Source organism: Magallana gigas, chromosome 7 (genome assembly GCF_963853765.1).
Source record: "Magallana gigas chromosome 7, xbMagGiga1.1, whole genome shotgun sequence".
Taxonomy (NCBI): Eukaryota; Metazoa; Mollusca; class Bivalvia; order Ostreida; family Ostreidae; genus Magallana; species Magallana gigas.
This window is the reverse complement of record NC_088859.1, coordinates 29,895,703-29,923,617: the sequence shown is the minus strand read 5'-3', so window position 1 is coordinate 29,923,617 and position 27,915 is coordinate 29,895,703. Positions and strand designations below refer to the sequence as shown.

Here is a 27,915-nt window from a genome sequence, read left to right as displayed (position 1 = left end):
ATGTTTTTTACAGGGATATTTTTAAAGATTTTTCTCTATATATTCCAATCTAAAAAAATTTCACCCCAATTGTGGCTCCAACATGCATATCCCTGGGGATCATGACTTTAAAAACTTGCATCTATACACCCTGTCTTCAGGGATCATGATTTGAACAAACTTGAATCTACCTTACACGAGGATGCTTCCAAACAAGTTTCAGATTGATTTCTGAAAAAGAGCTTTTTAAGATTTTCTTTACATATTCTTATGTAAAAATTTGACCCCATTGTGGCTCCACTCCACCCCCGGGGATCATGATTTTCAAAACTTTGAATTTACACTACCTGAGGATGTTCCCGCGTAATTTTCAGTTTTCCTGGCCAAATGGTTCTTGAGAAGAACATTTTAGAAAAATTCTCAAACATTTTCAATAATTCCTTAATCATCTTCCCTTTGAAGAGGATGTGGTCTTTAAATTTCACAACTTTGAATTCCCTTTGCCTAAGGGTGCTTTGTGCCAAGTTTAATTGACATTGGCCCAGTGGTTCAGGAGGAGATGTTGAAAATGTGAAAAAATTACGCTCAGACGGACGAATAGATAAACGGACAGACGGACGACAGATAAAAATGATCAGAAAAGCTCACTTGAGCTTTCATCCCAGGTGAGCTAAAACTGTTTTAAAAATTTGTTATGTTGTCCATTATTCAATGTTTATTAGAATTCTTATAACAAATGATGTTGTTATTGACTTGTTCAACCATTATTGTAAGCTTATCAAGTTTATTCTTCACGAACGATTTTGAGGTCGAGCGGAATAGCTTTCATCATATTGAAAACAACGGACTGCGTGGACTGAAGACTAAATTTTTGGCTGTTCCGTCTTTTTAACAGTTTTACTCACCTAACATGGGCAATGAAGAGAGAAGAAAATATGCTTTGAACATACTTTATTGTCAATGATTTTAACACAAAACAATGTTCAATATTTAGATAAATGTACAATATATGTATATCCATTATGCAAATGACCCAAACAAGTAAAGTAGATATTCATGTATCTAAATACAATTAAGATGAAAAACGTTACTTTCTTACTATAAAAAATAAATCAGAAACGACAAGATTTCGTTACAAAAAATCCACGTTGGAAAATAGATTTTAAGTTTTCTGTATACTACAGTATAGTTTTAACATGATTAATTTAACAGATTAATTGGAGTTATTTTTCCACAACAGAAAAAAAAATCGTTGAATGATTTATCTGCTTTTTTTCACATAGGCATAAAGGACTTTCAGTAATGTTCGGCTGAATAGATCACCATTCCAAATACACTTTTGTCTAAGTATGGACTACATCCCAAAAGCGTTCGCCACTGGAAAAGGAATTTGTTTCTTAATTTATTGTTTCATTTGCCATATGAAGAAAGCGAGTTTTGCAGAAAAAATGCGTAATTCTGGATTCAATACAATATTTTCACACACCGAGTATTTTTTCCTCCATTTCTTAGGAAAACCGACTGTAACTCATTGTTCTAAGGATACATGATCCAGTTCAAACCAGTCAGTTTATTTTTCGATCGGTCGAAACCTTCAGCAATCACGGACTGCACGAAATAATCACAATGATGTCAGACTTCAATTTCTTCATGTGAATAATTGGCTATTTCTTCTATCTAATGTAATGATGTACATATTACAATGATTTAGTTAATTTAGTGACCTTTGCTTTCTTTTAATCAATCCAATAATTTGTTTGTAAGTATAAACAATAAAATACTTTCTTTAATGATTCATGCGGGCTATGTTGCAGAAAAAAACCCCATAAACTTGCGACAGGTAATTTGTTTAATCGAATTGCAATAATTCTTTGGAAGGAATTAGATTTTTTCCACTAAAAATGTGACAAGCATTAAAATTATGCACATCTTTAAGATAAATCAGTGTGAGCTAATTTTAGATAATTCAATGTTTTACAGAGTTTTTCCGCCATCTTTTTTTTTTTTTTTTAGATATCATTCAAAAGTTGAAACATAAGTTTGGATCAGGGACGTATATATACGTTTGGATTCAATGGATAAAATGTATTTCTGCACGGGATCGGTATTGAAATTATTGCGAACCAACCGGAAGCACATGTGGGGACGACGTAAACATTCTCAAAAAATCTTAAATATAGTAAAATATGCCAAAAGAACGAGTAGCAAAGAAATCAAGAACACACCAAGATGTTCAAAAACAAGGTGAGAGTATTTTACATTATATTTTACCGCTTATGATTTGTGAATAACGTTGATGTAGGGTTGTGTTAATGATTCTACGCAGGTGACAGGGGCTTGTAAGTTGTATAGAAAAACAGCATCGTTTAAAAAAGTGGTCACATCTGAGGAAAATAAACAAGGGAGGACGCAATTTTGGATACCACCTCGCTTCATCAGATATTTTCTCCTTTTAAATTTTGTACTAGACATATTTGTTCCATGTCATACAATTGGTCAGGTCTAGCACAATCTCTTGATTTAGCTATATAGCTTGAAAAAGCTATATCCATGTAGCTTAATAAAGCTATTCTGAATAGCTTTATTTAGCTATTTTGTCATACAATTTTCATAAATGTGTATTTTTTTAACATGTAAACAAAATCGAACTTTAGGGCAGTGAAAGTTTTCAACTTTGAACTGTTCTGTAAACAATGCACATAAAGATTACTCATCAATTTGTGTCGCTTTTAGAGACTTTGCATTCAAAGTTCTAAAAGTTTTGGGGCAATTAATTTAGGACCTCACAGTTACTTCTTGAATGAAATATAAAGAAGGTCAGTTATGGTAAACAAGATAATTGATTGGAAATAATTCAGCACAATGTAAAAAAATCATACTTATCCATGCCTTGGTGCACTCAAGGTGGTGGACAGTAACCCAAACAATGGAAATATATTTTTTGCTTAAAAGTTTTCAAAAGCAGCAGTGTTAAAACTAAATTTAATTAGGGTTGCTTTTTGAATGGTCCGTGGTATGAATATGAGCGGTAATTAACTTGCGAATTTTTGTATATTTCTGATAATTAACATTTTTGTAAAAAACTGCATATAAATAGCTTTATCAAGCTATTCTGAATAGCTTGATAAAGCTATTTATTAAGTTTATTAAGCTTTATTAAGCTAAATCAGGAGGTTGTGCTGGACCTGTTGGTTATGAGTAAAGCAAAGGAGTTAATGATTTCGGATATTTATGAGAGAAATAGATATAGTGTAGAATTAAACCACATGTAGGCTCTTACAGAAGAAACATTTTTTAATGAATACAAATTGATGCTTTTGCCTTAAATAATGTCAAGTTTAACAATTTACCATAAAGTTTTGTGTATAGCATATGCCTGTGTATAATATGCACCCCCAAATTTGGGTGTAAAATAGTTTAAATAAAACAGCTGTTCCTATGTATATTACACTCACAAATAAGTGAAATTTTCAATTGAGATTTTTTTAAAAACACCCATGCATATGCATTGATAATGTTTTCCAAGCCCTTAAAAGAAATTATGTCTGCAGATCAAACCTAAAACAACATCAATAAATGACAATAATATGTAAACGGTGTGACTATTGAGCCGAACGCAGATTTTTATGCTTTTAAAACATAGGATCTGCCTGTCTACTCAAATCATGACTTCAGAAAAAGCTGAAGAAAAGTACTTAAAAATAAATAAATTTTCTATTATACTCTAATTAAGTATCTAAAAATTTGGTTCCTTGATGTTGATGTTTTTATTTTCCATCTAATAATTTGATAAGTCACATTTGAAAGTACTGCTGAAACTTCTCTGGTTTGAAAAGTGAAATCATTTTCATTTAGATTACTTTCCATTGAAAACTTGGAATTTTTTTTATAAATTTAATGGGCAATATACATAGAAAAACGCCTTTCATTTAATGAATGAGTTAACTTCTAACATGAGACAGATGCATGCTTCATCGGAATTTGTTAAACAAATATTGACCATGCAGCAAGTCAACAAATGGCTAGTTACGCAATGGCGAATATACTGACAAGAACTTTTTTGATGCAAGGAACAGTAGTCTTGGTGGATAAATATTCTAATACATGGAAATTAAATTAAGAATAAGGTATTTTTGTCAAAATAAACTTGCATAACATACACTATCGGCAGTCATATTTGTGGTATCCAGAAACACGCTCTGAAAAAAAAAATGGGGTAAAATTTTGTTCCCATGTATAATACGCACCCCCTGCTTATGATCCAATTTTGGCTGAAAAAAAGTGTGTGTTATACATGAGACTTTATGGTGGCATTTATTCATTTGATGGGACATACGCAAAACAAGTAGGACCTTCTGATGAAAGTACATGTATTGCAACTTTTCTGGTTTATAATGTCAATTATTATCTCTGAAAATACTTGGATGTTTTTGTAGTCAAACAATGCTTGAATAATTACATTATATAAATAGTGCCTGTTTGGGAGGGTAGGAGTTGAAATTGACACCCCGAGAAAGCCATTGTGAACCGACGCGAAGCGGAGGTTGACAATGGTTTTCAAGGGGTGTTAATTTCAACTCTTACCCTCCCAAACAGGCAATATTTATTTTATTATACTGAATGTCTTAATTTCAAAGAAAACTTTACTGCTTTTACATATAGGAATGACGTGAATTCTATTGCGAACCGTATGCGCATAATTTACGTGCATGTAACAATTTGTTGTGTTACCCGTTGCCAAGTGTGTTGCTAACGCTGAGGGTAATAGAAAGGATTATCAACTGCATCTAAACCAATCAGATTTCAGTATTTAACATGAAAGTATAATAAAGATGATTATTGACCAAAAAGGGGGAAATTAATTTTTTTCTCTGAAATATTGTGTATGTTTTCATTGTTTTTATCTTCAACCAGGATTGGTGTTTCACCTAATTAATCATGTTCAGAATCAATCAAAATAATATATACTAAAGGATGTTTGCAGACTAAAAAGTGTATGCATAAAAAATATGTTTTTGAATTTTCATTTTTTGAAAATCGCAAAGACCTCAGTTTGCTCATTTATCAGAATATAGCAATCTTTTCCTACCATGATATTTAGGAACAATTATTTTGACATGGGAAGGCTTGTATGTTCAGCAGTGTTGTCAAAGTGATTTTGGCTTTACCTTTTCATTTTGATATGCTTTGTTTTTGTTTTTTGAACAGGAATTAATTTTAACAAGGAATTTGGTCAACATATTTTGAAGAATCCATTAGTAGTAAATAGCATGATTGAAAAGGTAAGAACTAAGTTTTATACTTGTTACAATGATGTACATTACAACAGTCAACAGACACATTTATTTGTGTGTGTGTGTGTGTGCGTATGTGTGTGTGTGTGTGTGAGAGAGAGAGAGAGAGAGAGAGAGAGAGAGAGAGAGAGAGAGAGAGAGAGAGAGAGAGAGATTACATGTTTTGATAAGGCCTATTATTGAGATACTGCACCAAGTGAACATGAGATGTTTGATATCACACTGTATACAGTGTTATTTTCGCCCTTCTACATTTTCAAAAAGTTTCGCCCCATCTTATATTTACCCAGACTCACAGAAATAACTTGGAACATTGGAATTTGCCCAGTCTTAAATTCACCCACTGACAATGAGGGCAAAAGGGGCGAAAATAAAATGGGGGCGAATATTTCCCTGTGTACAGTAGTACCGATAGATACAGTACATTATACATGTAGTTACAGGGAAACATCAATTGATCCTTTTCCAAACCCTGCAGTCTTGGATTTTTTATATTTAACCATGATTAATTCTATATATGAAATGTTAAAATATGAAGTCACAGGTCTTTAATTTTATGGATTTTATTTTTATGATCATTCTTTGTCCTTTTGTCAACTCCATTTGATATAGTCTTTACATAAAACACACGAGCTCAGGATTAAACTGTCTGATCTGATAAGATTGAACTGATATATTAATCTGATATTGTTTGAAATGCCAATACACAAATCTAATCCCCAAAATTTATCTATTGGTAAAGAACAGATTGGATTAAACACAACGGACAAGTTGATAGATTTTTGTCTATATTTCCATCCACAAAACCGCAGGAGATAAAGCCGCTTGTCACTCATATAACTGAAATCTGAAAATAAATTGATATGTATCCTTTACTGTGAATTTTTTCCTAGTTTCAAACAAGATTGACCAAGACTTATTGAAATAAACTTCAAAAAGAACAATGGGTTTGATTAATTTAGTTTGGCAATAAAATAGCTGAAGATGGATTCAGAAAAGCGTGTCCTTATTCCCCTAATCCCCTAGTCTTGTTGATCTTATTGATTTGTGGAGACGGCTTAACTTTGAGAAATGAAATTCCAGTGAAGATCAGAAATATGTGGAGTCATCCATCAAACTTGTCAGTCATTATTTTAAAGATGAATTCGAAGGACAAAAGTGACTGATTATGAAGAACTAGGGAGGCTCATGAGTCACGTTATTTCATTATGTACAGTTATCTGAATTTTTTTTAGCTCACCTGATCTTTACCTATCACTGTCCTGGACCGTCATCTTGGAGTTAGCAAACATAACTTTCATTTATTTTTATCTCTAAGATCCAGCAGAACTGCAAGACTAATATACATGTATTTATAAATTTTTCATAGGAATAACTAAAGGGGAAAAAGTTAACATGGGGAGTGATGGATGCATTTATATATTTAAAAGAATATGTAATACTTTCTAATTTAAGGATGATGTTTACTCATAATGAAAAAAAATTCCACTGATGATAATGAAAAACCAACTATTGTGTGTTGTAGAACTTACATGGTAGTGTTATTCTTCACTTTCAAAAAAGTAGGTCAATGACCTACTTTTTGAGTTAATGGCCATTGAATATTTTTGGAAAATTTAATAAAAATCCCTAAAAATTTTCCACTATGATTGAGATTTTCTTAATTGTGAAATAAATACAAATTGCTAAACTCTTTAACAAATGAAATACAGTTTATGAATGGTTATGACATTAAATAGATATAAAGTATTAAGTTCATTCACAATTTTTATAGATATTTAAGTCCGTATTTCCTCTATCAGTTTTCAAATCCTTACCCATTTTTGATTCAGTATAACAAAAAACTGAATGATGATAATGCTTAGACATTTATAGTATTAAACTAAGTATATTGACCTTTCTCTGCTGGCATAAAATTTATATGAGGTCAAGATCAAAATTTTGAGTTATAGTGTCTTTTATCATTTTTAAGCATTTTTCAATATTTTTGTAGTATGTCCATACTAAGTGAGATAAAACCAACATAAATATGCAAAATTATGTTGACCAACAAATAAAATCTTAACTTCAAATATTAAAGTACAAGCAAAAAAAGATTTTAGTGGAAAACAAAATCTGAAAAATTTTGTCCGAATTTTCTCTGTTTTGCTAAATGTCAAACTTTTTTTTTAGCCTAATTCCATAACTTAGCAATAATATCGAATGTTTTTTCAATAATAGTTCATTTCATAAATACTTTTTATGTTTAGAACAAATTTTACTCTAGACAATGAACCTTTTAACAATCCGGATTTGAGAACTCAAACCCTGAGTAAACAGCGTCCTTAATAAAGATTCTAATTTGATAAAAATAATGATACCCTGGAACCCAGGATGTGGCCACAATAGAGTTTTTACATAATTTTTTTTTTTTTTAAAAGGTTCACTTGAGAACTTTTACTCAGGTGAGTGAGGTGACCCTCAATGCACAAGAATTTAATTATTATCCATGCAAGTGCAGTAGTAGTTGTAAATAAAATTTATTAAGCTATCTAGTTGAATTTCTCAAAAGATATTATCGAACTTTGATGATGTTCAGAGTTTGATAAATGAGAAAAAAGCCCATAAAAATTCTGGATGAAAAATGAGAGAATCAGTTCTCTGATGTAAAATCAATCTATTTGGTTGCTATGACAACATATGTGGCCATTCTTGTAAAGTTAGAGTTAATTATAGGAATGAAGATTGGATTTCTCCTCAGATTTCTGGAGGAACACCATGGAATGGGTTCATTATGAATTCTGACTGTAGACAGACAAAAAGATCAATAATGATGAAGAATCTCTCGAGACTCTTATTACCAAGTTGAAAACTAATGGTGGTGCATTTAATCAAAGGGACCAAACCAATATGCCCCTCCAGGGAATATGGCCCCACTTAGTGACTAACATTTCAAGTAATGATCGACTCTCAGCCAGCAATTAGTTACTGTGTAGTCAATGTTCCACAGGCAGTGATTGTATAACTTTATTGGATTGCTTCTAGTCCTTCTGTTGATATAACAGTGAAAATAACTGTTAATATACAGAGAAAATGATATCTTATGAAATAAATTGGTTTTTAAAATCTCGCTTTTCTGACAAATGAAGTCCTCGTGCCATTGTATTTACACACATTTGCTAGAAATCTGGTTGATACCAGCCATGTGTATTGAACTTGAGACTTTTACATTGTAATACAAAATGGAAAGAAATTTTTGAGCAGCTCTGTCGAAACATTGTAGGTTGTGTGTGTAAGTGTGACCTTTATACAACTAGCTGTTTTTCATCAGACTTGTTACTAGTAAGGTTCAGAGATAAGATAGACATGATTTAATATACAGGTAGATAAAATTGTCTCTCATTTCAAATACCTGTATCAAATATCTTGTATTTATTCTATGTCCTGGAATTACAGTTATCAACTCAGTCTCTATAAGCCTGCTAAAATTGCTTTACTGGAAATTATAGAATGATTGAAACAAAACCATTACCTTGTGAATGCATTATTTTCATGCATTCAGTACCCCCCCCCCCCCTCCACATATGGTAGTGGAGCTGGGACTAAAATTGAGAAAATCATTGAACTTTGTTCACCTTTTAAACAAATCTTCTTCATTTTTGAAGTTATCAACTGACAATGAATAACTTCTTAGGAAAATCAAGTAGAAACAGTGCAAATTAACAGTGCGACACAATGAACAAGTGAAGTAACAGCGTATTGACATTGTACAAGAAAAGACCAAATTCAAAGTACCGGTATATTCTGATGAAAGATGAGCAATACTACAACACATACAAAAAAAGGTCCTGTTGCCAGGATTCTGTTGATTGCTGAGTGCTTTTGTTTGAATGGAACAAGGGCCTATGAATGGCCCTTGAGTTATAGACAACTGAGAGTCTTGACCTTCCCTTAGGAGACAAAAGCACATTAGATACATGTAGCACACCACAGTCAATAAGTTGGTCAACATGTCTGTTTCTTGGAAGATGACCCCTCCTGATTTTGAGGTCATAAGGTAAAGGTCAATGATCTTACATTTTTGAGAAGTAGGAATATATTCTCTACTACATTATAAAAATAAAAACTTTGCTTGGCAGACATCAAAACTTGGTACTCATTAGGCTGTCAAAAGCTAATCTTATGGTTAACGTAACCTACACGCATAGGTTTAGGAGGAATTGTGTTTTAGAAAAAAACAAACCAACTCCTATTTTGATTTGATATTTTCCAGTTTTATTTGACTGAAAAACTGCAATCTGTAGAAATTTGAATTGTTTAAAGCACATTATGGACTATATATATCAGATACTCATTGGGATTGTCAAGAACGATCAGAAAGAGGTAGCCTACATGTAGCTTGAATACACACTGTATTTGTATTGTAAAAGGATAAAAATTTTGTTTGTTTTAATTTTATCGCCTCCCTCGTTGGTTTGGTATTTTTAAGTAATGTTTAACATAGAATTAAATTTGGGTGGCATTATGGAGTAGATTGCTTCTATTCATATGTAGGATACATTTTTCAATGTTTGGAGAGGGGTCATATATAAGTTTCTTCAACATTTCTTGTTTATGATTTTTGGGGGAATATTTTTGTTTATAAGAATAATGATATTCAGTTTTATGAGATAACATGGTATGTATCAATCAATATGTAATGTTAAAATTTAGGGGTTGAAATTCATTTACTATCAATCATTAGGATATTTGGTTGTTATGTGATATTTTGATGGATTGGTATGTACAATAATGTTACCACATTATCACACATTAATTTCTAATACAAGCGTCCCATATCTTTAGATGTCATTAGATTGAACTGGTACTTAGTAAAAAAAAAAAAAAAGGGGCTAAGTGACAAATACAAGTAGTTATACTGATGGCACAAAATTATTCAAATTGTGGGGGGGGGGGGGGGGGGGGGGAGGCAGTTTTTGCAGACCATAATAAAAATAATGGGGGGGGGGGGGTGGGAGGAGGGGGTGGATGTGGTGTGATTTAATGTGTAACCACTAACCCATTGTCCTGCAAAAATCATTTAACCATCATCTCACAAGTAGGAGATAAATCTTTGCAATAGCCAAGAATTTGAGACACTAGGGTCTAATTCAATGTTTCAGATCAAAAATTGAATTTTGGCATACTAAAATTTGACTGCATGTGTACTCTTTCAGTATTTGTCAAAGTTCATCTATTGGGATGCAAAATAGCTTACTAGGAGTTTCCACAAAGTGACCCTGAAAACATAAAAATGTTGCATACCTGTAATACCAGGTATTTGACAAAAAAATCCTGTTCCATTCCATTTGGAAGTTTTTGCTATCTTCATAACTCAGTGGATTTTCAGACATTTATCCATTTCAAGTTTATATTTTAATGCTAGATTGATGTTCAATTAATGTCTATTAGAAATTTAGACGGACGTTTCTCAAGATTTGAAAGGAATTTAAGTTTTTTAAGAGTGCACTACATGTATTTATGAGTTCAGATTAAAATATCTGTGACACACTATTAGCTAGCCACTATTTTGACCGTATTTCGTTTAAAAAAAAGCTTTTTCTACCAATCTGAAGGTGAAGTTTGGAGGGATCTACAAGACAACAAAATAACGACATGGATATTTTTGGTGGAACTTTTAAAGTCAAGTGGCCTTCCAAGGCCTACTGGGTATTGATTTAAACAAAAAAGTAAATTGAAACACCAGTAGTGCCATTTCTCTTTGACAAATTTATTTTGCACTGAAGAGAGACATATTTTAAATGGAACTTTTCTTAAAGTCTAGGGGCCATTCAAGGCCTATTGGTATGAAAAAAGTAAATTGAAACACAAGTAGTGCCATATTACTCTTTGGCAAATTTATTTTGCCATATTACTCTTTGGCAAATTTATTTTGCACTGTAGAGAGACATATTTTAAGTGGAACTTTTCTTCAAGTTTAGAGGCCATTCAAGGAGATAATTGAAACACCGGTGGAGCCATTTTTCTTTGGCCTTTTTTTTTTGCAATGTTGAGAGACAAATTGCTGCAAATGACAGTGTTTAATGGTGATTTATTGTGGAATGATGGATTGTGTTGAAGATAATTAAGTTTGGATTGTGAAATATATCACCCATACTTTCCAAAGTGACATTGTTCCTTTAATAAAAAAAAAATGCAAAGTTCAAGTACATGTATAATGCATTCTATTTTTGTAACTTGCTTTATTCAAAATAAATTGTATCAGATCCTTGGCTGTGGATGCCATCCTCCAGTACAGTATTTATTGCTTCTCTGTCAGACAGAATACATGTAGTTCAGTAACCCATACAGATTGATTGAATGGTGTTAATGTTGAACTTTATGTTCGGAAAATAACAAAAAATGTAAATGGTATTTTTGATGATACTGATTGATTGGATTGCAAAAATAGTATCAGTCCTGTTGTCATTTTACTGCCGAATAAGATGAATGAGTGGAAATTAATACATGTATATCTTATGTGATTTTTCCCATAAAATAATAAAGCATTCAAATCCATCTTTTAAAATATTGATAAAATGATAGCCAAAATTTACTCTTGTACACAGTCATTTTCAATTTCATAAGTTATTTTAGATTTTTAGGTCACCTGAGTCACTCAGGCCATTGGTCTTCACCTGTGCGTTGTGCACTGTCTGTTAACTATTTTACATTTTCACTTCTTCTTGAAAACTACATTGCCAATTGTTATCATGGCCTCTGGGTCAGGGGTTCAGATCTTAGGGCAGGGCAAATATGACCATATAGTGACCATGTAATTAAACTTACAAAATCCTCTCTACTCCCATATAAAGCTGAGAAAAACTGAATGCATGGTTATGATGTTCATGAAGCCCTCTACCAAATCTGTGAAATTCATGGTCCATGGATCAGCTTCAGGCCCTAGGTTTGGGCTTATATGGCGATATAGTAAAAATTTATTAAATCTTATAGAAAAGTTTTTCTTCTCGGTACTCCAATATTTATTTGAGAAAAACTGTTATGATGACCATGAAGCCCTCTACCAAAATAATTGTACGTGAAATTCATATATTTATATTTGCATTTCCATTGTTCTTTCCCACTGTAAGCCCATACGGAGGAGCTGCAATTATTTCTCTATAATCGCAATTGCTCTGTCAGTATACTATGACGTCATAAAGGTGTAACGTTATATATACTTTTCCATGACGTTATAGATTTAAACCACTATACGATACATCATGTGTTTTTCTCCAACTCCATTAAAATTGACGTATTTACATGTAATATTAAAACATGTTTTTGATAACTTTTAAAAGGAATTACTTTTATAACGTACATATCATTGATTCTGTTAACAAATCTATGTGAATTAAACAGATACATTACAGTCTGAATGTTTACTTTTGATGTAATAGCTAAATGTCAAGGTCTAGGCTAATACAGGGTATTTGCGAGTGGTAAAATGCAAATATAAGTAATAAACAACGATTATTTAGTGAACATGGCGTTATGAATAGCAACTGCTCTGCTGGCATATTTTCCATGATTCGCTAGCGCGCATCATGGAATATGCCAACAGAGCAATTGCTATTCATAACGCCATGTTCACTAAATAACGTTGTTTATTTCTTATATAATGTCCTCCTCTAAAAGTCACTGCCCGTATGGGGGCAGAGGTTTTGGCTTTTTTTAAATGGGGGTGGAGGTGGTGACAAATATGGCCATATAGTGAATATATTTCTTTAATGTCACTTAAGTCATTTAGGTAACTCACATTTTCGCTAGCCAAGGTTTTCGGTCCACTTTGCTCCCCATAAACCCTTGGCGGATTTCATTACGAAAACTCGGTGATGTGGTGGCGCTATCTAGCGAGCAACTTGAGTTGCTCCCCTTGCATATTTACTAGTACATTTTAATCGTATCAAACAACGGGTTATATACACATCATGGCATTAATACAACTTGAAAACATGTTGACTACCAAATATCGGAACATAATTAACGATGTTATCAAGTAAGAATTAAGTTATAACCAAGGGAAAGCACAGGATGTTTTATTCATAGTGTTTTGTAAGGACCTGTACCGGGAGTGAAAAAGTCGCCGATTTATATGAAAGCTTTTATGCCATAAAACCAGGTATCGTTGTCATGAATATTGCGGACCAAAGAAATTAAATAAAACACAGCTCATTGAACCTTTAAAAGCAATAACCATAAGCAGGAACGTATATACTAACGGGATAGGCAACTTCTACATTTGCCATGTTTACTTCCCATGCTATCACGCGAGCTTGCCTTGACAAGTTTGTAGAACTATGTTCAATCCCAGTAAAATATATACAGATAAAGGTTTTTAAAGCGATCTGGTTAGACCATCGTTGGGGAGGCACTGTACTCGAGAACTTGTGTTTCAACTTGTCAAAAGCACCGAATGTTTTACCTAAGATCACACATGTGTTTTCTTTTAAAGTTTATATTTACAAGCACTGCGATTGGATCAGCTACTCGCAGCTGCAGCCAATCATAAAACGGAGCTTGTGACTGAGTTTTCATAATGAAATCTGCCAAGGGTTTATGGGGAGCAAAGTGGGCCGAAAACCCTTGGCTAGCGAAGATGGGTAACTCATTGCTGTTGGTAAACATCAAATAATAAGTAGAGTAACAGTCAGAGGAGGATCAGATTAGGATTGAAGCTTAAAATGTAAACAAGAGACTCACTGACAGGTCCATACATGGGCTTCGGTACTCAGGTGACCATCAAGGCCTGTTGGCCTCATGTTGGAGAAAATTGTCATTTTACAGATTCAATCAAATGATGACTAAATTTCTTTGAGATATGTTTATTCCAAGTCTTAGACTATGTGTGGAAGCACGCTGTACATATATATATATATATATATATATATATATATATATATATATATATATATATATATATATATCAAAATTTTGATTTTTTTTTTATATTTATCTGATTGTAGTCTGCACTTCGACCCACAGATGTTGTTCTTGAGGTTGGACCAGGTACAGGAAATATGACAATGAAACTATTAGAGAAAACCAAAAAGGTGTGAATGTAAATTCTGAAGTAATTTGTTTGCTTGTAATTCAGCTAGAATCTGAAATGTATGTACATTGCCAGATCATTGGTTTCTATCTTGTCAAGCTACAAAAACAACAGATTTTAATTTAATTTTTAAATTAAAAATTGATATGTACACGTAGATTGAAAAGACTACCGATTTTGTCTAGGTGATAGCATGTGAAATTGACCCTCGGCTGGCTGCAGAATTACAGAAAAGAGTGCAGGGAACGTAAGTTTTTACGTTACCTTCTACCATTCAGTCTAAGTAATGCATAACTGCTTTCCCACCAAGGATAATGAGACTAGATTAACATATGAAGAAAAGAAGGCTGTCATCCCAGGTTTCCTTTAAAACTTTAAATAAATGATAAGAATGCAGTGGTAGACATTTATTGTTGCATCCGAGGACCTTTCAAACTTGAATTTGAATCAGTATAGACTTTCTTCTGTATCATGCAGACAAGAAAACTTATCAGTTAAATCAATGTGTCGGGTATATGTGAATATAAAATGTGCTGAATTCTAGAATTTATTATGATGCGTTTTAAAAGGAAACAAAAGCATGTTGATGTTTTTTAATGTGATAATACATTTCAATGTTATTCAGTGCACATACTTCTGCATATATTACAACACTATGTGGGGAAATAAGTTATTGATATTCTTAAGTAATAGGAGTAATAGTATCAGAAACCGCGATCATCTTAAAATGCATAACATCCAACAACTGTTTGTGGTGCATTCATGTTAAACATCTCAGATCACCAGAGATGTTATAATCATTTAGATCTAACAGATTTACAGAATCAGGCCTAATGACTTGGCATCCGTGGTTTTTATATACCATCACTAATTGGATCCTAATGAGTTTTTGAAAATGTCAATAGAGAAAGACAGGTTAATCATTCGGCTAGCTTTATTATTGATATATATTTGATGTCTCTGTCGGAGAGGGAAGTAAGTTATATAATTTATGATGTAAAGTAATGAAATGTTTATGAGCTTGTAATGGATTACATAAATTAAATTGGTTTTACCGGTATAATCAATAAAACATGAAAAATTTATTTTTGAAAATAATTCCTGGTTAATTTATTTTCTCAAGACCCTTAGGGAGAAGACATGTCTCAAATCTGGTACAGTTAGTACCCAATGCAGCCAATCTGTCACCTGGTTTCACCAAGACCAAAAAATTAAATTCAAATTAGGGAGAGTGCATGATCACTGTAAACCAATTTTCATTCATGGGGACTTTTTTTCCCCGATTTACTTCCAATGAACTGGTTTGCGACAACTTATGTTCACGACCAAGCTTTATCCAGACCCGTGTTGTTATGACAATTATACAACAAGGACTGGTTCACTGCGAGAAATACTTGCGACGACGAGGTTCTCACTAACCTCACAAAAATTTCTTACAAACAAATTGTAGTTGGTTTACAGTAAATTTACTCAAGCCTATTTGTAACGTTATAGATTTGCCCTACTGGGAAACTACACAGTTTTCTTGCCATTTATGTAAGGTAGGAAAAAGTCAGGGTTTTCTTTTCCAGTCAATCTCTTTATCTTTTGTTAATCAAATCAGTATATGTGAGAAGGTAATTATAATGTGAATTAAGGAGTAAGATCTTACAGAATCCTGGCCAGGATTATCCTGACAAAGGACCGGAATTCCAATCTGATTAAAATACGGATCTCTACAGATCTGAATTATGCCCTCAAAGACAAATGAATACCATCCTTTGATCTTATTGAACTTAATAGCTTACTACCATGCTGATTTGAAAAATTTCCCTTCTTAAAAGTATCATGGTTATAAGGTTTTTGTGTGGGTGTATACCATATATTTTTAGCTGTACAGTTAAAGAAAATGAATTTTGAGAAAGTGAAATTTGATCTAAACAAGAGTTCCCATGCAGTGTCTTTATGAAGATCTTTTTCATGGCCTGAGAACATGTCATGAAATGTTAGTTCCTGATATGTATTATTTGTTTTCTTTCATGCAGGCCTTTCCAGACTAAACTCCATCTGATTGTTGGGGACGTCTTGCGAACTGACCTGCCTTTTTTTGACATCTGCGTAGCTAACCTTCCTTATCAGGTTTGTGCATATTTTTTAAATACCGGTAGTTATGTAAAAAAATAAAGGGATATTGTTTTAGATACCGGTACATGTATGTGAATGTTGCAGAGACACCTGTCATTATTTTTTTTTTCCCTTGATAAAAAATATATATATACTTCAGTTTTTTATAATTCACAAAGCACAAGGTACACCATGCCACATGTGAATTTTTCCAGGAACGAGTTTATGTCTCAATCTCATTAAAAAAAATCTTATTTTAACATCCTCTTTGTCTTCAGTGTGGTCCTTTACTTCCTCGTTTACTAGTATTTTAACCAAAACAGGACATTGCATTCAGAATTTATTGAAATCCTTCCTTATTTTGTATCTACTGCTTTGAGAATGTGACAAAAGTTTTATTGTGACTTGATCTTACCTGTATTGGTTGCATCTTCAGATTTCTAAGAATCTTAAAAAAATAAAATAAGGACCAATTTAAACCATTATGAAATTGAAGCTCCCTTGGGGTATACATTGAAGCCAAAATTTCTTACTTCCCATAAAAAATGACATTACAAGAAATACAAGTAAAAAGATATGCAAGTATTAAGGGCTCAAAAACTCAATGCCTCAGAAATCTGTCAAAATATTGACAATTGCCCTACATTCAGACAGCTGTTATTTTTTCTGCGAAAATGCAAATTCTGAAATTTAGGACAATTAACATACACAAAGTGATTGATATGATTGTCCTAGTTGATTCAGAATGTTTTGGTTGTGACTTCATTGTAAATTCCGATAAACTCTGGGTTTGCATATTACCTGGAAAGATACTGGGTCATCTTGGAAATGTTTTGTGATAAAATATCTTTTTGACACATTAATTTGGGACAGACTATGAAAGAAATAAAATATCAAGTTTATTTAAGTAATATGAATTACCATGAAATTGTTTTGACAGTGATTTTATCTTCTTTATGTTACAGATATCCTCTCCCTTTGTATTTAAGTTGCTCTTACATAGACCATTCTTTAGGTGAGTTTTGGTAATACAGTAAATATAATAATTGGGATCTATGTTGTTTCATTATGTTCCATATCAATACATGTATTGAACTTTCTTGTATAGAGATATTATGAATGGGAGATAACTTCATCATGTACCGTGTACTTTCTTTGTTAGCACAATACAGTATTTCTCATGGTGCCTAGGGCACTGATGCTAATGATTTAGAACTTCATTCCCCCCTGATTATTGATGGGAGACAACTCAATATCATCATTCAAACATACTTAGAGTGTTTACTTATAATGCGACTACTCTTTATATTTTGTAAATATTTCTAAATGTATATTACAATATGCAGGTACATGTATATGCTGAAATATCCTTGCCACAGCTGTGGCAGAGAAAGAAATAGATACTTAAAATATGTTACTACATATTGTTACAATGGTGAACGTATGAGCTGAGTTCCATTAACCTTATAAATGTATACATGAACATGGATATTGTAATCAGAGATATAATTGTAGAAAAATAGATTCAGTAAAAGGTTTATTTTTTTATCTTTTGGCAGATGTGCAGTGCTGATGTTCCAGAGGGAGTTTGCTCAGAGATTGGTAGCCAAGCCTGGAGACAAACTGTACTGCAGACTCTCTGTCAACACCCAGCTGTTAGCCAGAGTCGACCATTTGATGAAGGTTCACATCAATTCTGCACTGTTCTTTTCGCAATTTTTTCCCATTATCAAATATTGGTGTATATATATATATATATATATTTGCGAAAGTCAAACATTTAATGATGGTTTACCTCAGCTTCAATTCAGCAATGTTTCTCCTAGCAATTTTTCTTCAATGATAAAACCTAAATCCCCCCCCCCCCCCCCCAAAAAATGTTCTTTTAACTTTTCCTGAATATAAACATGTTAAAATATGACTGAATATGAGTGAAGTGTATTTTTTAAAACAATTATTAGCTATTTGTGTAAAAAAAAAAGCTCCTGACAGCTTTCATTTGTAGTCTACTTTTGATTCTAATTTATTGAAGAAAATATCAAAGCAATAAAAAAGGTGAAGTGTAGATTGCTATTACAATTCTGTTTTGTAATTGATTACTGTAGGTTAGCAAGAACAACTTCAGACCCCCACCAAAAGTGGAATCCAGTGTTGTGAGAATAGAGCCAAGGAACCCCCCTCCTCCCATCAACTTTCAGGTAAAACTAAGACATTTCACAGAGTGGGAATGATCCCTCCAAACCATGTAAACATACAATATATAGTACACAGAATTTTTGTAACCCCCCCCCCCCCCCCAAAAAAAAAAAACAACAAAAAACTAAGTACAGTTACATTCAGAGGAACTGAATGCTTGGAGAATTAAAGAGATTTAAACACCTAACTTGTGCAAAATGAATAGCAAATAAAAGGTTTATAACCACGTAGACTTTATTGATTTCAGGCACACGATAGACTCTTTAAAATACTTTGAGTTAATTAACAAAATCCAAAGTGTTCTCAACAAAGATTTACAAAGTGCAACAGGTTCTTGGGGAAATAAAGTGGAATGGGAACTCTGTGCTTGAAATGTACCTTAGTTAAAAAGAATTATCCAAAGTTTTGGATTACACAGTGCTGAACAAAATGGGTTCCTATTATTATACCAGGTAGTAATGAATGTAATTTTAACATGTATTCGATTTCCCAATTCTATGCATGTGTCAAACTTCAAGGGCATTTCTAAAATTTTATCTGAATTTATGGTGGATAACTACCGAGGCATGCAGTTTGATTGGTACAAACTAACATTAATTGTGTGAACTTAATTTGCATTTTCTGTGGGAGTTTTATTTTTTTAGTGTTCATGTCTGTAAGCCGCATTAGTTGTACATGTATTAATAAAATGAATTCTATTTTAATAATTTTTCCTGGTTTCTCTGTAGGAATGGGATGGACTTGTCAGAATTTGCTTCTCCAGAAAAAACAAAACTATAGGAGCTTCTTTTAAGTGAGTGCAAGACATAAAGATTGTCGGGAATTGTTTTAAGTGCAATATCCATTTCACTCCTGCCATTTGGGTGTGAAACTGATCAATGTCCACCATGTATTTTTTGTAGATATACAAAGGTGTTAGAATTGCTGGAGAAAAATTACCGAACTCATTGTTCTCTCAAGTCTGTGGTGAGTTTACACTGTATCATGTTACTGACTGTTGGTTTCTAACAAAACTTAGAGGCTTTATTTTTCAAAAGATTTTCTGTTGTTCGGTAGGTGAGCGTTGCTATTGTGCTTTTATGGCATTACGATAAAATGAAGCTTTGTAGGAGTATGTTATAAGACATACATGTAACATTTAAAAAAAAAAGTTAAAAAGTGCATGCTTTGGAAATATTACACCCATGATATCATCAGGGTTATTTTCTTCATTTTTGAGTGAATCTATTGTTACAGTACCAAAGTACATATGTAATATTCCAAATGTATATATTATGATAATAGCTGTATAAAAAGGGACAGTTGTAGAAAAATAAGAAAAATAGCATGTATCAAGATTTTAAATTACATGGGAGATTCAGCATTTGTATATTAAGCCAGATCTGTCTTCATTTCTTGCAGCCAGTGGCACCAGACTTTGATGTGAAAGCAAAGGTTACAGAGATTTTGGAGAAAGGAGACTTTGAGAAGAAAAGAGCAAGGACCATGGATATTGATGACTTTCTGGGGTAAAGATTGTTTTAATATTTCAATGAAAGACGTGTGGTATCCGCATTTTTAACTATCATTTTGTATTGAATTAAATTTCATGTTTTTTGTTTTCACCAGATTATTGAACTGTTTTAACGGAGAAGGATTTCATTTTTCTTGAGGCTGTCCTAAAAGGAAGATATTTGCCAGGTCTTTCATATTTCACCAGTCAACAAGTTGTCAAAATTCATTGTGAGTGTGAGGAACTAATTGAATGCAATGCAACTTTCTCAGTTTTGAGTCCAATAGTGGCTTGAATGGACACAACATCATCAGACTGAAACCAGATGTTAAAGCTTGAAACAATCATAGCATCTGGTGTTGAAATGGTTATTCTCTTATATTATCTGACAGTATTTGAACACTGACAAATTTGCTCCTTTATTTCACTCTGACAGTTTTGAGTTTGAATAAAACTTCTAAGGTCTTCCGACTCTTCGTAAAACAATTATTTGCTCTTTAAATTTTTCTCATAAGAAAACCCCCCAAAAATAACCATAAGCATACTGAAGATCCTGACTACTCTTTAGTTGTATATGCATGTACAAAATGTACTTGCTGCCTTGTGTTGTTAATCATTGTGTTATTATCAGAATTATTGATGAATAAAAACATGTAAAACATTTTATTGACTTTTGAATTCATGATGGAATTACACTGTACTCTTTGACAAAATGTTGCTGAAATCGAGAGTTGTTCACAAGGATGATGAAACAAGGAGTGCCTGCATCTACTAAGAACCTGTAAACAAAACAGTTGGAATACTGTCAGTGATTGGGTTATTAATTTACAGGATACCATATGCTTGAAATATAGAGAGGATTTTAAGAAATTTTACGTATATTTTCACTTTAAAGCACTCGAAAAATTACAGCATTATTAGTTGAGATTTTTGTTTTACAGCTTATTTACACTCATTTGAAAGAGAGAGAGAGAGAGAGAGAGAGAGAGATGGTATACAGCCGATTACCCCAGGATTAAAGTTAGGAAGTCTTCTATCTTGTTTTCAATTGATAAAATACGCAATAGCAAAACAATGCCCCACCAATAATCATGAACTTGCCATTTGTTTTGAAGAGCTTCCAGCAGAGTACATGACGGTGATATCTGATGTAGGGTGGTCTTTTCTTTGTCTTCGTAATAGATCTGATGAAAGTAATTATTGGTAGTCAAAAGATATTTTAATAGGAATAATGATTGGATAGTACATGTATATACCTGAGTACTTAGTATTCATAAATTTTAATCTGAATACATATTGTCAAACAGTTATTCTTTTTAAAATTCTATAGATTCAATAGTAAGATGAAGACAAAATGATGCATTCATAAAAAGGGTAAGTCTTACCAATAAATTTTCAGGCTTGTACTTCTTATCCAGATCCCACGAGGCTGGAGGTACATCTGGTCCAAACATGTGGAAGATATGATCCTCAAACCTGCAAAAGAAACATATTTATGAATATGTTAAACAAAGCTTTTCCAGCTCACTTCATTTGAAGAATTTTGCCCAAGACATTTGGCAAAATAACATAATTCTCAGTAAAAAAAACAACACAGATTTTTCTTTGACTTTTTTTAATCTTATTTAAAACTAAAAGTCTTATACATATACTTAGACATTCAGATCTTTGGTATAAGGTAAAAATTATTAAATCAAAATTATGTTGTGGGGATTCATTCAGTTTCCGTTTGTTCTGTGATGCATGTTTTATTCCTTTTATGAACGATGTGGGATTCTAAAACTCTTAATTAAAAGTTCAAAACAATAGTCGATCATTTTTTCTAAAACCACAAATATCATATATCATAAAAATGAATGAGTCATAAGTAAAATCTCCATGAAAGTGTACTTTTTAAAAAAAAATCTTACGTATGGTTTTCATTGAAGTCCTCTATATAGTCCGTCTGAGTGTGCTCAGGATACATGAACAAAACAGGCCAGTGCAGAGTGTTTTCGGCGTCAACGTAAACCTTGGCTCCACTAGGGTTGTGAAGCTCTACATTTGTAAACAGGAGAGGGTCATATCCTTTGTCAGCTAGACCGGCCAGCCTGATCCCCCGACTCTATGGGAAAAACATTTTTTTGTGATAAAAACATCTCAGAAAAATTAGTATATACCAGTATATCCGCTCTTGCAAATTACTGTCTTTTATCAAAGTTTTTAGGGTTAATGGTATAAATTTACATAGAAAGCAGTCCTAAATATTAATCGAAGCCTATCTCAAATTAATCAACATTACCTTTATTGTTGTAATCAGTTTTTTGTGCTCTGCCAATTCCTTTCTCTCTTTGGCCTCCTCTTTCCTTCTCTCCTTTTCTTGTATGCTCTAACAAAGAAAACACATTTGTAAAACCTTCAGTGTAATTTTCAATTCTTAAAAATGTTTTCAGTGCTAAATACCAGTGCACTCCCATCAGAGGGTATACAGTAAAACTTGTTAAGTATGAACATGGATATATAGCTAATTATCGGATATAGTGAAGTTTTTTTTAAGTCCCTGGTAAAATTCTTATCAAATCTTTGTAAAATATTACGCTTATAATGAATTCAGATATAACGAATTTACGGATATAGCAAACTGAGTCCTGTTAATAATAACAAAATTTAACACTTTTATAACAAATTTCTTTACAAATTAAACACTTCACAGTACCATTTAAGATAATAGTTTGAATGAATTTATTTTCTAATAAATTTTTTAATTTAGAATCCGTTTAATAAAGGTATCAAAGTAATGTATTTTTTTAAAAGCCTCAATTAGCAACAATGTTTTCAATGCTAACTACATGTACTGAAAACTCTCATCAAAGAGGGTATTAATCCCAGCAAATGTATGAATTCATTAATGTTTACTCAAACAAGCATCAGTGTTTGTTTATTCTTTTCATCTATTGGCTGATACAATGTCACCTAGACAGAAGACATTAATATGCATTAATGCACAAAAAATTGTCTGTGAAAGTTATTGTGTAAAAATGAAACCATTTGGAGACTGTTTTGTGAAGTCATATGTGTACTAATTTCAAAACTGCATTGTTTCCCAAACCATTTTTTGCATTTGGAATCTTACCCTCAGCTTCTCTGCTTTCTGTTTAATTTCTAGAAGGACTGTGTTTGTCTCGTCTATCTGTGGTCAGTTAAGAAAAACAAACTATTGTAGATGGTATTGTGCAGAAGATGACAGGGTAAAATCACAAATAACAATTAAAGCTGTTCCGATTCAACAGCCAACCACTTCTCTTCAACAAGAAGCAGATTTTTGCTGCTGTGTATTGTACAAAAAAGTGAAGTTTGCAGAAAGGATACAGCTAATCCAAGATCACTCCATAAGCTGGCCTCTGCATATTTCTTCATCTCCATACAACACTGAGCACCTACAAAATCCATTAATTGTTACTATTTATCATCCAAACATAGTATTGGCTCTTTTACTGTTATAAATATACATGTATGGACCCTTGAAATTGTTTATAGTTGTGTCACAGTTGTGCACAAAGAATTTAGAAGTTTGTACCTCTAACAATTGCCTTCATGTGGTCTGGTTTGAATTTGCGAGCAATGATTGCATCCTGAAGTGCTGATCTGTAATTTTCTGCAATAGAAGAAAGTGGTCTAAGATTCAGTTTTATAATTTTTTTTGGAAACAACATACTACAGCAGGCACATAACACTATGTTTGAAAGTGGGGGGGGGGGGGCAAACTTACCTGAAATCTTGACAAGCCAAAAAAAAAAATTTTTTTTTTTTTATCTGCACCTGAGAAATAGGGTGTGGGATGGGGGGTTATATATGATAGGCCAAATAAGGAAATACTTGAGCAGCGGCTCTATGATGAAGAGAGGGTGAACGGGGTCAAGGGCGACTGAATTTTAGAGTGAACAAACTTACATTCATAAACAGGTGCCAAATGTAGATAAAGAGATCGTGTAAATCTAAGAAAAATAGTTGCGGGGGAAGCCTTCCTGTTAAAATTTCTGGATCTGGATCCATGCATAAGTACATGTATTACAATATGAAAATACCATAAATCTCGGTAGCTAGGAGACTTACGTTTATAGAACTGAGCTGCTGCCCGATTTGAGTACAGTACAGCGTTGAGAGTTTTGTCAGGGCATTTTATCTTTATTCCTGCAGTATAATTATCAACAGCTATGTCATATCTCTTTTTCTTGAATTCAACATTTCCATCCTCCTTGAAAGCTTCAGCATTACCTGTCAGGTAAATGAGTCAAATCAATTATTCCCAGATTTTAGTTTGTTTACATTTATTTCTTCGTTATTTCTTCATTTTATTCTTTTCAATGAGGCTGATAGTCGTGAGCATTTCATAGTATTTTTACACTTTCAAAAAGAGTTTTACGAATTAAAATTGTTCATAACTTGGAATAAAATTAATAATTAAACAATTTAAATAGATTTCACTGAAAATATAATGATCATGATGTTTCAAGCTGTTATACATTTGCTTTAAGGAAATTGCTGTTACAGGTTACTTTGGGTGCAGTAAATTTATATTATACAAGAAGATAATAGGGCTAGATATGGATGATGAAGTATATCACATTTTCTGAGATTCATTATTGTAATAAAGATGTACATGTCGGATCTTGCTGTTCATATTTGATTCGCATCAGTCCTTCCATTTCTTTACTGAGGGGTTTTGTGTAGTCCACATCTTTCATAAATGCAGGATGGGTCTCAATTTCCTGAAAACAATGTATACAAGACTATTAATATAAACAGACTTATACAAGTGTAAAATTAGTGGAAAACATTTTTTTGGTTTCAGGATAAAGTGATGTTAGACAGGTTATTTGTGTAATAGATCGGGATTTCGTTTCTATTTCATATATATAATATACGGTAATATACTAGTATTCCAATCCCGATGTGATTTAATTCTATTAGTTTGGTAACGCCCACTTTATACGATAGCCAATAACTTTAATGACAGTTGTCTTTGTTCTCTTTTCCCTATATAAACTCATGTAGGTACTTATTTGACGAGGGAGACAGCTGGTTTTGCTAGCTACTTTTCTCCAGACAGATAGAGGGAGGGAGACAGCTGGTTTCGCTAGCTACATTTCTCCTGAGTCCCTGTCTCATCTGTCTATTTGAGGTCCCTGTTAAAGTTAGGTTTTAGGATTGGGGGATTTTAAATACTTGATGTAAATTTGGGTTCTTATTTTGTTATAATAAATTTTTAAAGGGTTGCTAATCTTGGTTTTCATTTACTATGAGTTTGGTTTGTTACTATATATGGTTTACCAAAATTGAGAGTAAAGTCGTTTTCAAACCTTATTTATAATTTAGTAAAGTTTAATTCTTAATGTACTTAAGAGGTCAAATTCAGTCTCAAAGCAAAAATAAACACAACACGAAGTACTGATAAAAACCTATACGGCACTGAACTGCTACAATTGAAACAATGTAAGATAATTCAGAAACTGTCTCTTCTCTTTGTTAAAACAAGTCAGTGAAAGGAAAATAGTCACAATATAAAACGAGGACGTCATGCAGCAATAACAAGAATAAACTGCCCTAACCACTTTTGTAGTAAAACTGTAAATTATGTGTTTACTTCATGTACAACAGCAACTCTCATATATCAGTATACCTGTAAAATTTCTTCAAAACTTTTTTCATCGCCTGTCTTTTCCTGGGATTTTGCTACTTCTGCTGCAATGAAATCCTCAAGCTCCTGGTTTAATCGCCGGATCTTTTCTTCCTTGCTCTCCGGCATTGTTTGTTTTCTTTGTGTTATTTCCCTGCATAGAAATTGGAATGTTTAATCAACCATGAAAATAATTTAGGCATTAGGTAGAAAGAAAACTTCAAGTAGAAATGCTTAAAAGAAACAACATTTTATAGCAACTGTCTGTGGCGTGTTTCTTTGTTTCTAATTTTTGAGAAAACGGTTTTATTCTTGATGAAATTATTTAATGCTTAACATGTCAATTTTTTAACAGCAGATGAATTAGACATTCAAATAATAATAATAATAACACATTCTTTGTCCCCTTAGTCCACATATTAGGTTTTCTTTGTAAAAAGAAATAAAGAACGTTATATATGATAGTCCAAATAAGGAAATGCTTTGCAGATTATAAAACGTAAACTGTCTTAGCTGCAGGTCTGTAGCTCCTGGTCTGAAAAAATTCATATGGACAACCTGGGAGCTACAGTGCATCCCATGGTAAAAAGCTGCAATTTACAGCGCACAAAAATCTGCGCTAGTTTTTCACTGTTTAACCTTATTTTCACACAAATTTTGTGGAAAAAGATTAGTAACATCAAATTCTTCATGCAATTTCCAACTGATATTGTCTCTTTACTTGCCACAGGCTTAAACACGCTAATTGACCTGGGATATAAAAGTATGTTAAATTTACGTCAAGATCGAATGATCAAAATTTTTACATGAAAACAAACTGCACCGTTTCACGTTAGGGTAGAAAGAATAATCTTATGGTTACCAAGCTGCGCTAAGGTCACAGAGAAAGATTTTTAAAGAATTTGTCCCATATACTTGCAATGTAGCAGCCGCAAAACAGATCTGCTTCGTGTCAATCTAAAGTCTGTTAAAAAAATCTCCAAAGGAAAAACACATTTATATTCATTACAAACCTTTTTGAACATGCATAGGTAGTTAAGTCTACAAAAAAATCCATTTAATGAGTCGTAACAAGGCATTTTGTTAATATACACATTTGAATTTGCCTGCCATTTTGTCGCAAATAGCACTCGGAATGTGATTGTCTCAGATTTTATTATTAACATGGCAACCGTATACAGCGAATTTTCAAACGTGATGTTTAAAGTGGCTATGATTTCATTGCAAGAACAGTTGATGTGTGAAAATGGGACTATAAAGAGCAACATTGAGACCAATCATATGAAAATTTAGGTGATATACAACACAATATTTTTTCTCATTTGTTACGAGGCAAGTAAAGGGAACAAATTCCAGCGTTAAACTGGGTCCGTAGGACATTTGTTATTTTATCAATAGAACATTCTATCTAACATTACAGGATTGGTAATGGTGTTTGAAAGAATATCAGATGCAAATTAAGTGACGTTATCCGTAGAAAAAATGTCCGAAGAGTTTTTTGGAATCAATTATTTCTATAGAAAGTCTTTAGAAATAAGATTAATTAGTCCAAAACTAGTGCAAATTTTTGAGCGACGTAAATTGCAGTTTTGTTTTACTGTGGGAGGCACTGTAGCTATCATACTGTAGCTCCCAGGTCGTCCATCCGAAGACCTGCAGCTAAAACTGCCCCAACCAAGTTTATACTCGTGTAACTTGGGAAGACATTGAGTTCATTCCTCAAATATTATGTAAAATCTTGAATGGATATCTCAATAATTAAATAAATTACCTCACAAAATTCACGTTGTAAAAATCAAACAGGAAACAGATGACGGTATTTAAAAGCAGAACCTTCCCACACTGGCCATATAAAAAAAGGATTTTATAGTTCACGTAATCTTATAGATAAGATTTTACATATGATATTAGATGTAGAAATATTGAGCATATGTGTACTTTTATCAATTGACAATATAGCATCCTAATGATCATATAGAACGTCAATAGTATACCGGAAATATAAAATCCCTTCTTATTGAGCCTATATTTATAATGTATGGCCATATTTGGCACATGGCGCGAAAAGTCAGATCACGCACGAAGAAACAATGGGAAATGTTGAGGTTTGTCTTAAACTTAATGA

At 32.8% G+C, this 27,915-nt stretch overlaps 2 protein-coding genes across 5 annotated transcripts; one reads left to right on the top strand and one right to left on the bottom strand.

Annotated features, from left to right (window-relative positions):
• The first annotated feature begins 2,069 nt into the window (after positions 1-2,069).
• LOC105331288 (probable dimethyladenosine transferase) lies at positions 2,070-20,798 on the top strand. Of its 3 annotated transcripts, XM_011433410.4 has the most exons (12): positions 2,070-2,223; positions 5,188-5,261; positions 14,258-14,344; positions 14,529-14,590; positions 16,368-16,461; positions 17,412-17,461; positions 18,006-18,129; positions 18,552-18,644; positions 19,371-19,435; positions 19,545-19,608; positions 20,044-20,150; positions 20,251-20,798. In XM_011433410.4, the coding sequence occupies exons 1-12, from the start codon at positions 2,166-2,168 to the stop codon at positions 20,291-20,293; spliced, it is 921 nt and encodes a 306-aa protein (XP_011431712.3). In that variant the 5' UTR covers positions 2,070-2,165; the 3' UTR covers positions 20,294-20,798. The 3 variants fall into 3 exon arrangements, with proteins under 3 accessions (XP_011431712.3, XP_065921570.1, XP_065921568.1); XM_066065498.1 differs by lacking the exon at positions 5,188-5,261 and having other exon boundaries at positions 2,074-2,223; XM_066065496.1 differs by lacking the exons at positions 2,070-2,223; positions 5,188-5,261 and adding an exon at positions 13,994-14,026.
• On the bottom strand, positions 20,783-27,807 carry LOC105331290 (tetratricopeptide repeat protein 4). 2 transcript variants are annotated; one of them, XM_066065495.1, is made up of 12 exons: positions 27,785-27,807; positions 25,794-25,944; positions 24,774-24,882; positions 24,227-24,388; positions 23,691-23,768; positions 23,483-23,550; positions 23,247-23,303; positions 22,416-22,502; positions 22,045-22,238; positions 21,520-21,610; positions 21,236-21,318; positions 20,783-20,913 (listed from the first exon to the last, which is right to left on the bottom strand). In XM_066065495.1, exons 2-12 carry the CDS (start codon positions 25,917-25,919, stop codon positions 20,814-20,816), a joined length of 1,155 nt encoding a protein of 384 aa, XP_065921567.1. In that variant the 5' UTR covers positions 25,920-25,944; positions 27,785-27,807; the 3' UTR covers positions 20,783-20,813. The 2 variants fall into 2 exon arrangements, with proteins under 2 accessions (XP_065921567.1, XP_011431713.2); XM_011433411.4 differs by lacking the exon at positions 27,785-27,807 and adding an exon at positions 27,562-27,627.
• Positions 27,808-27,915: the final 108 nt, after the last annotated feature.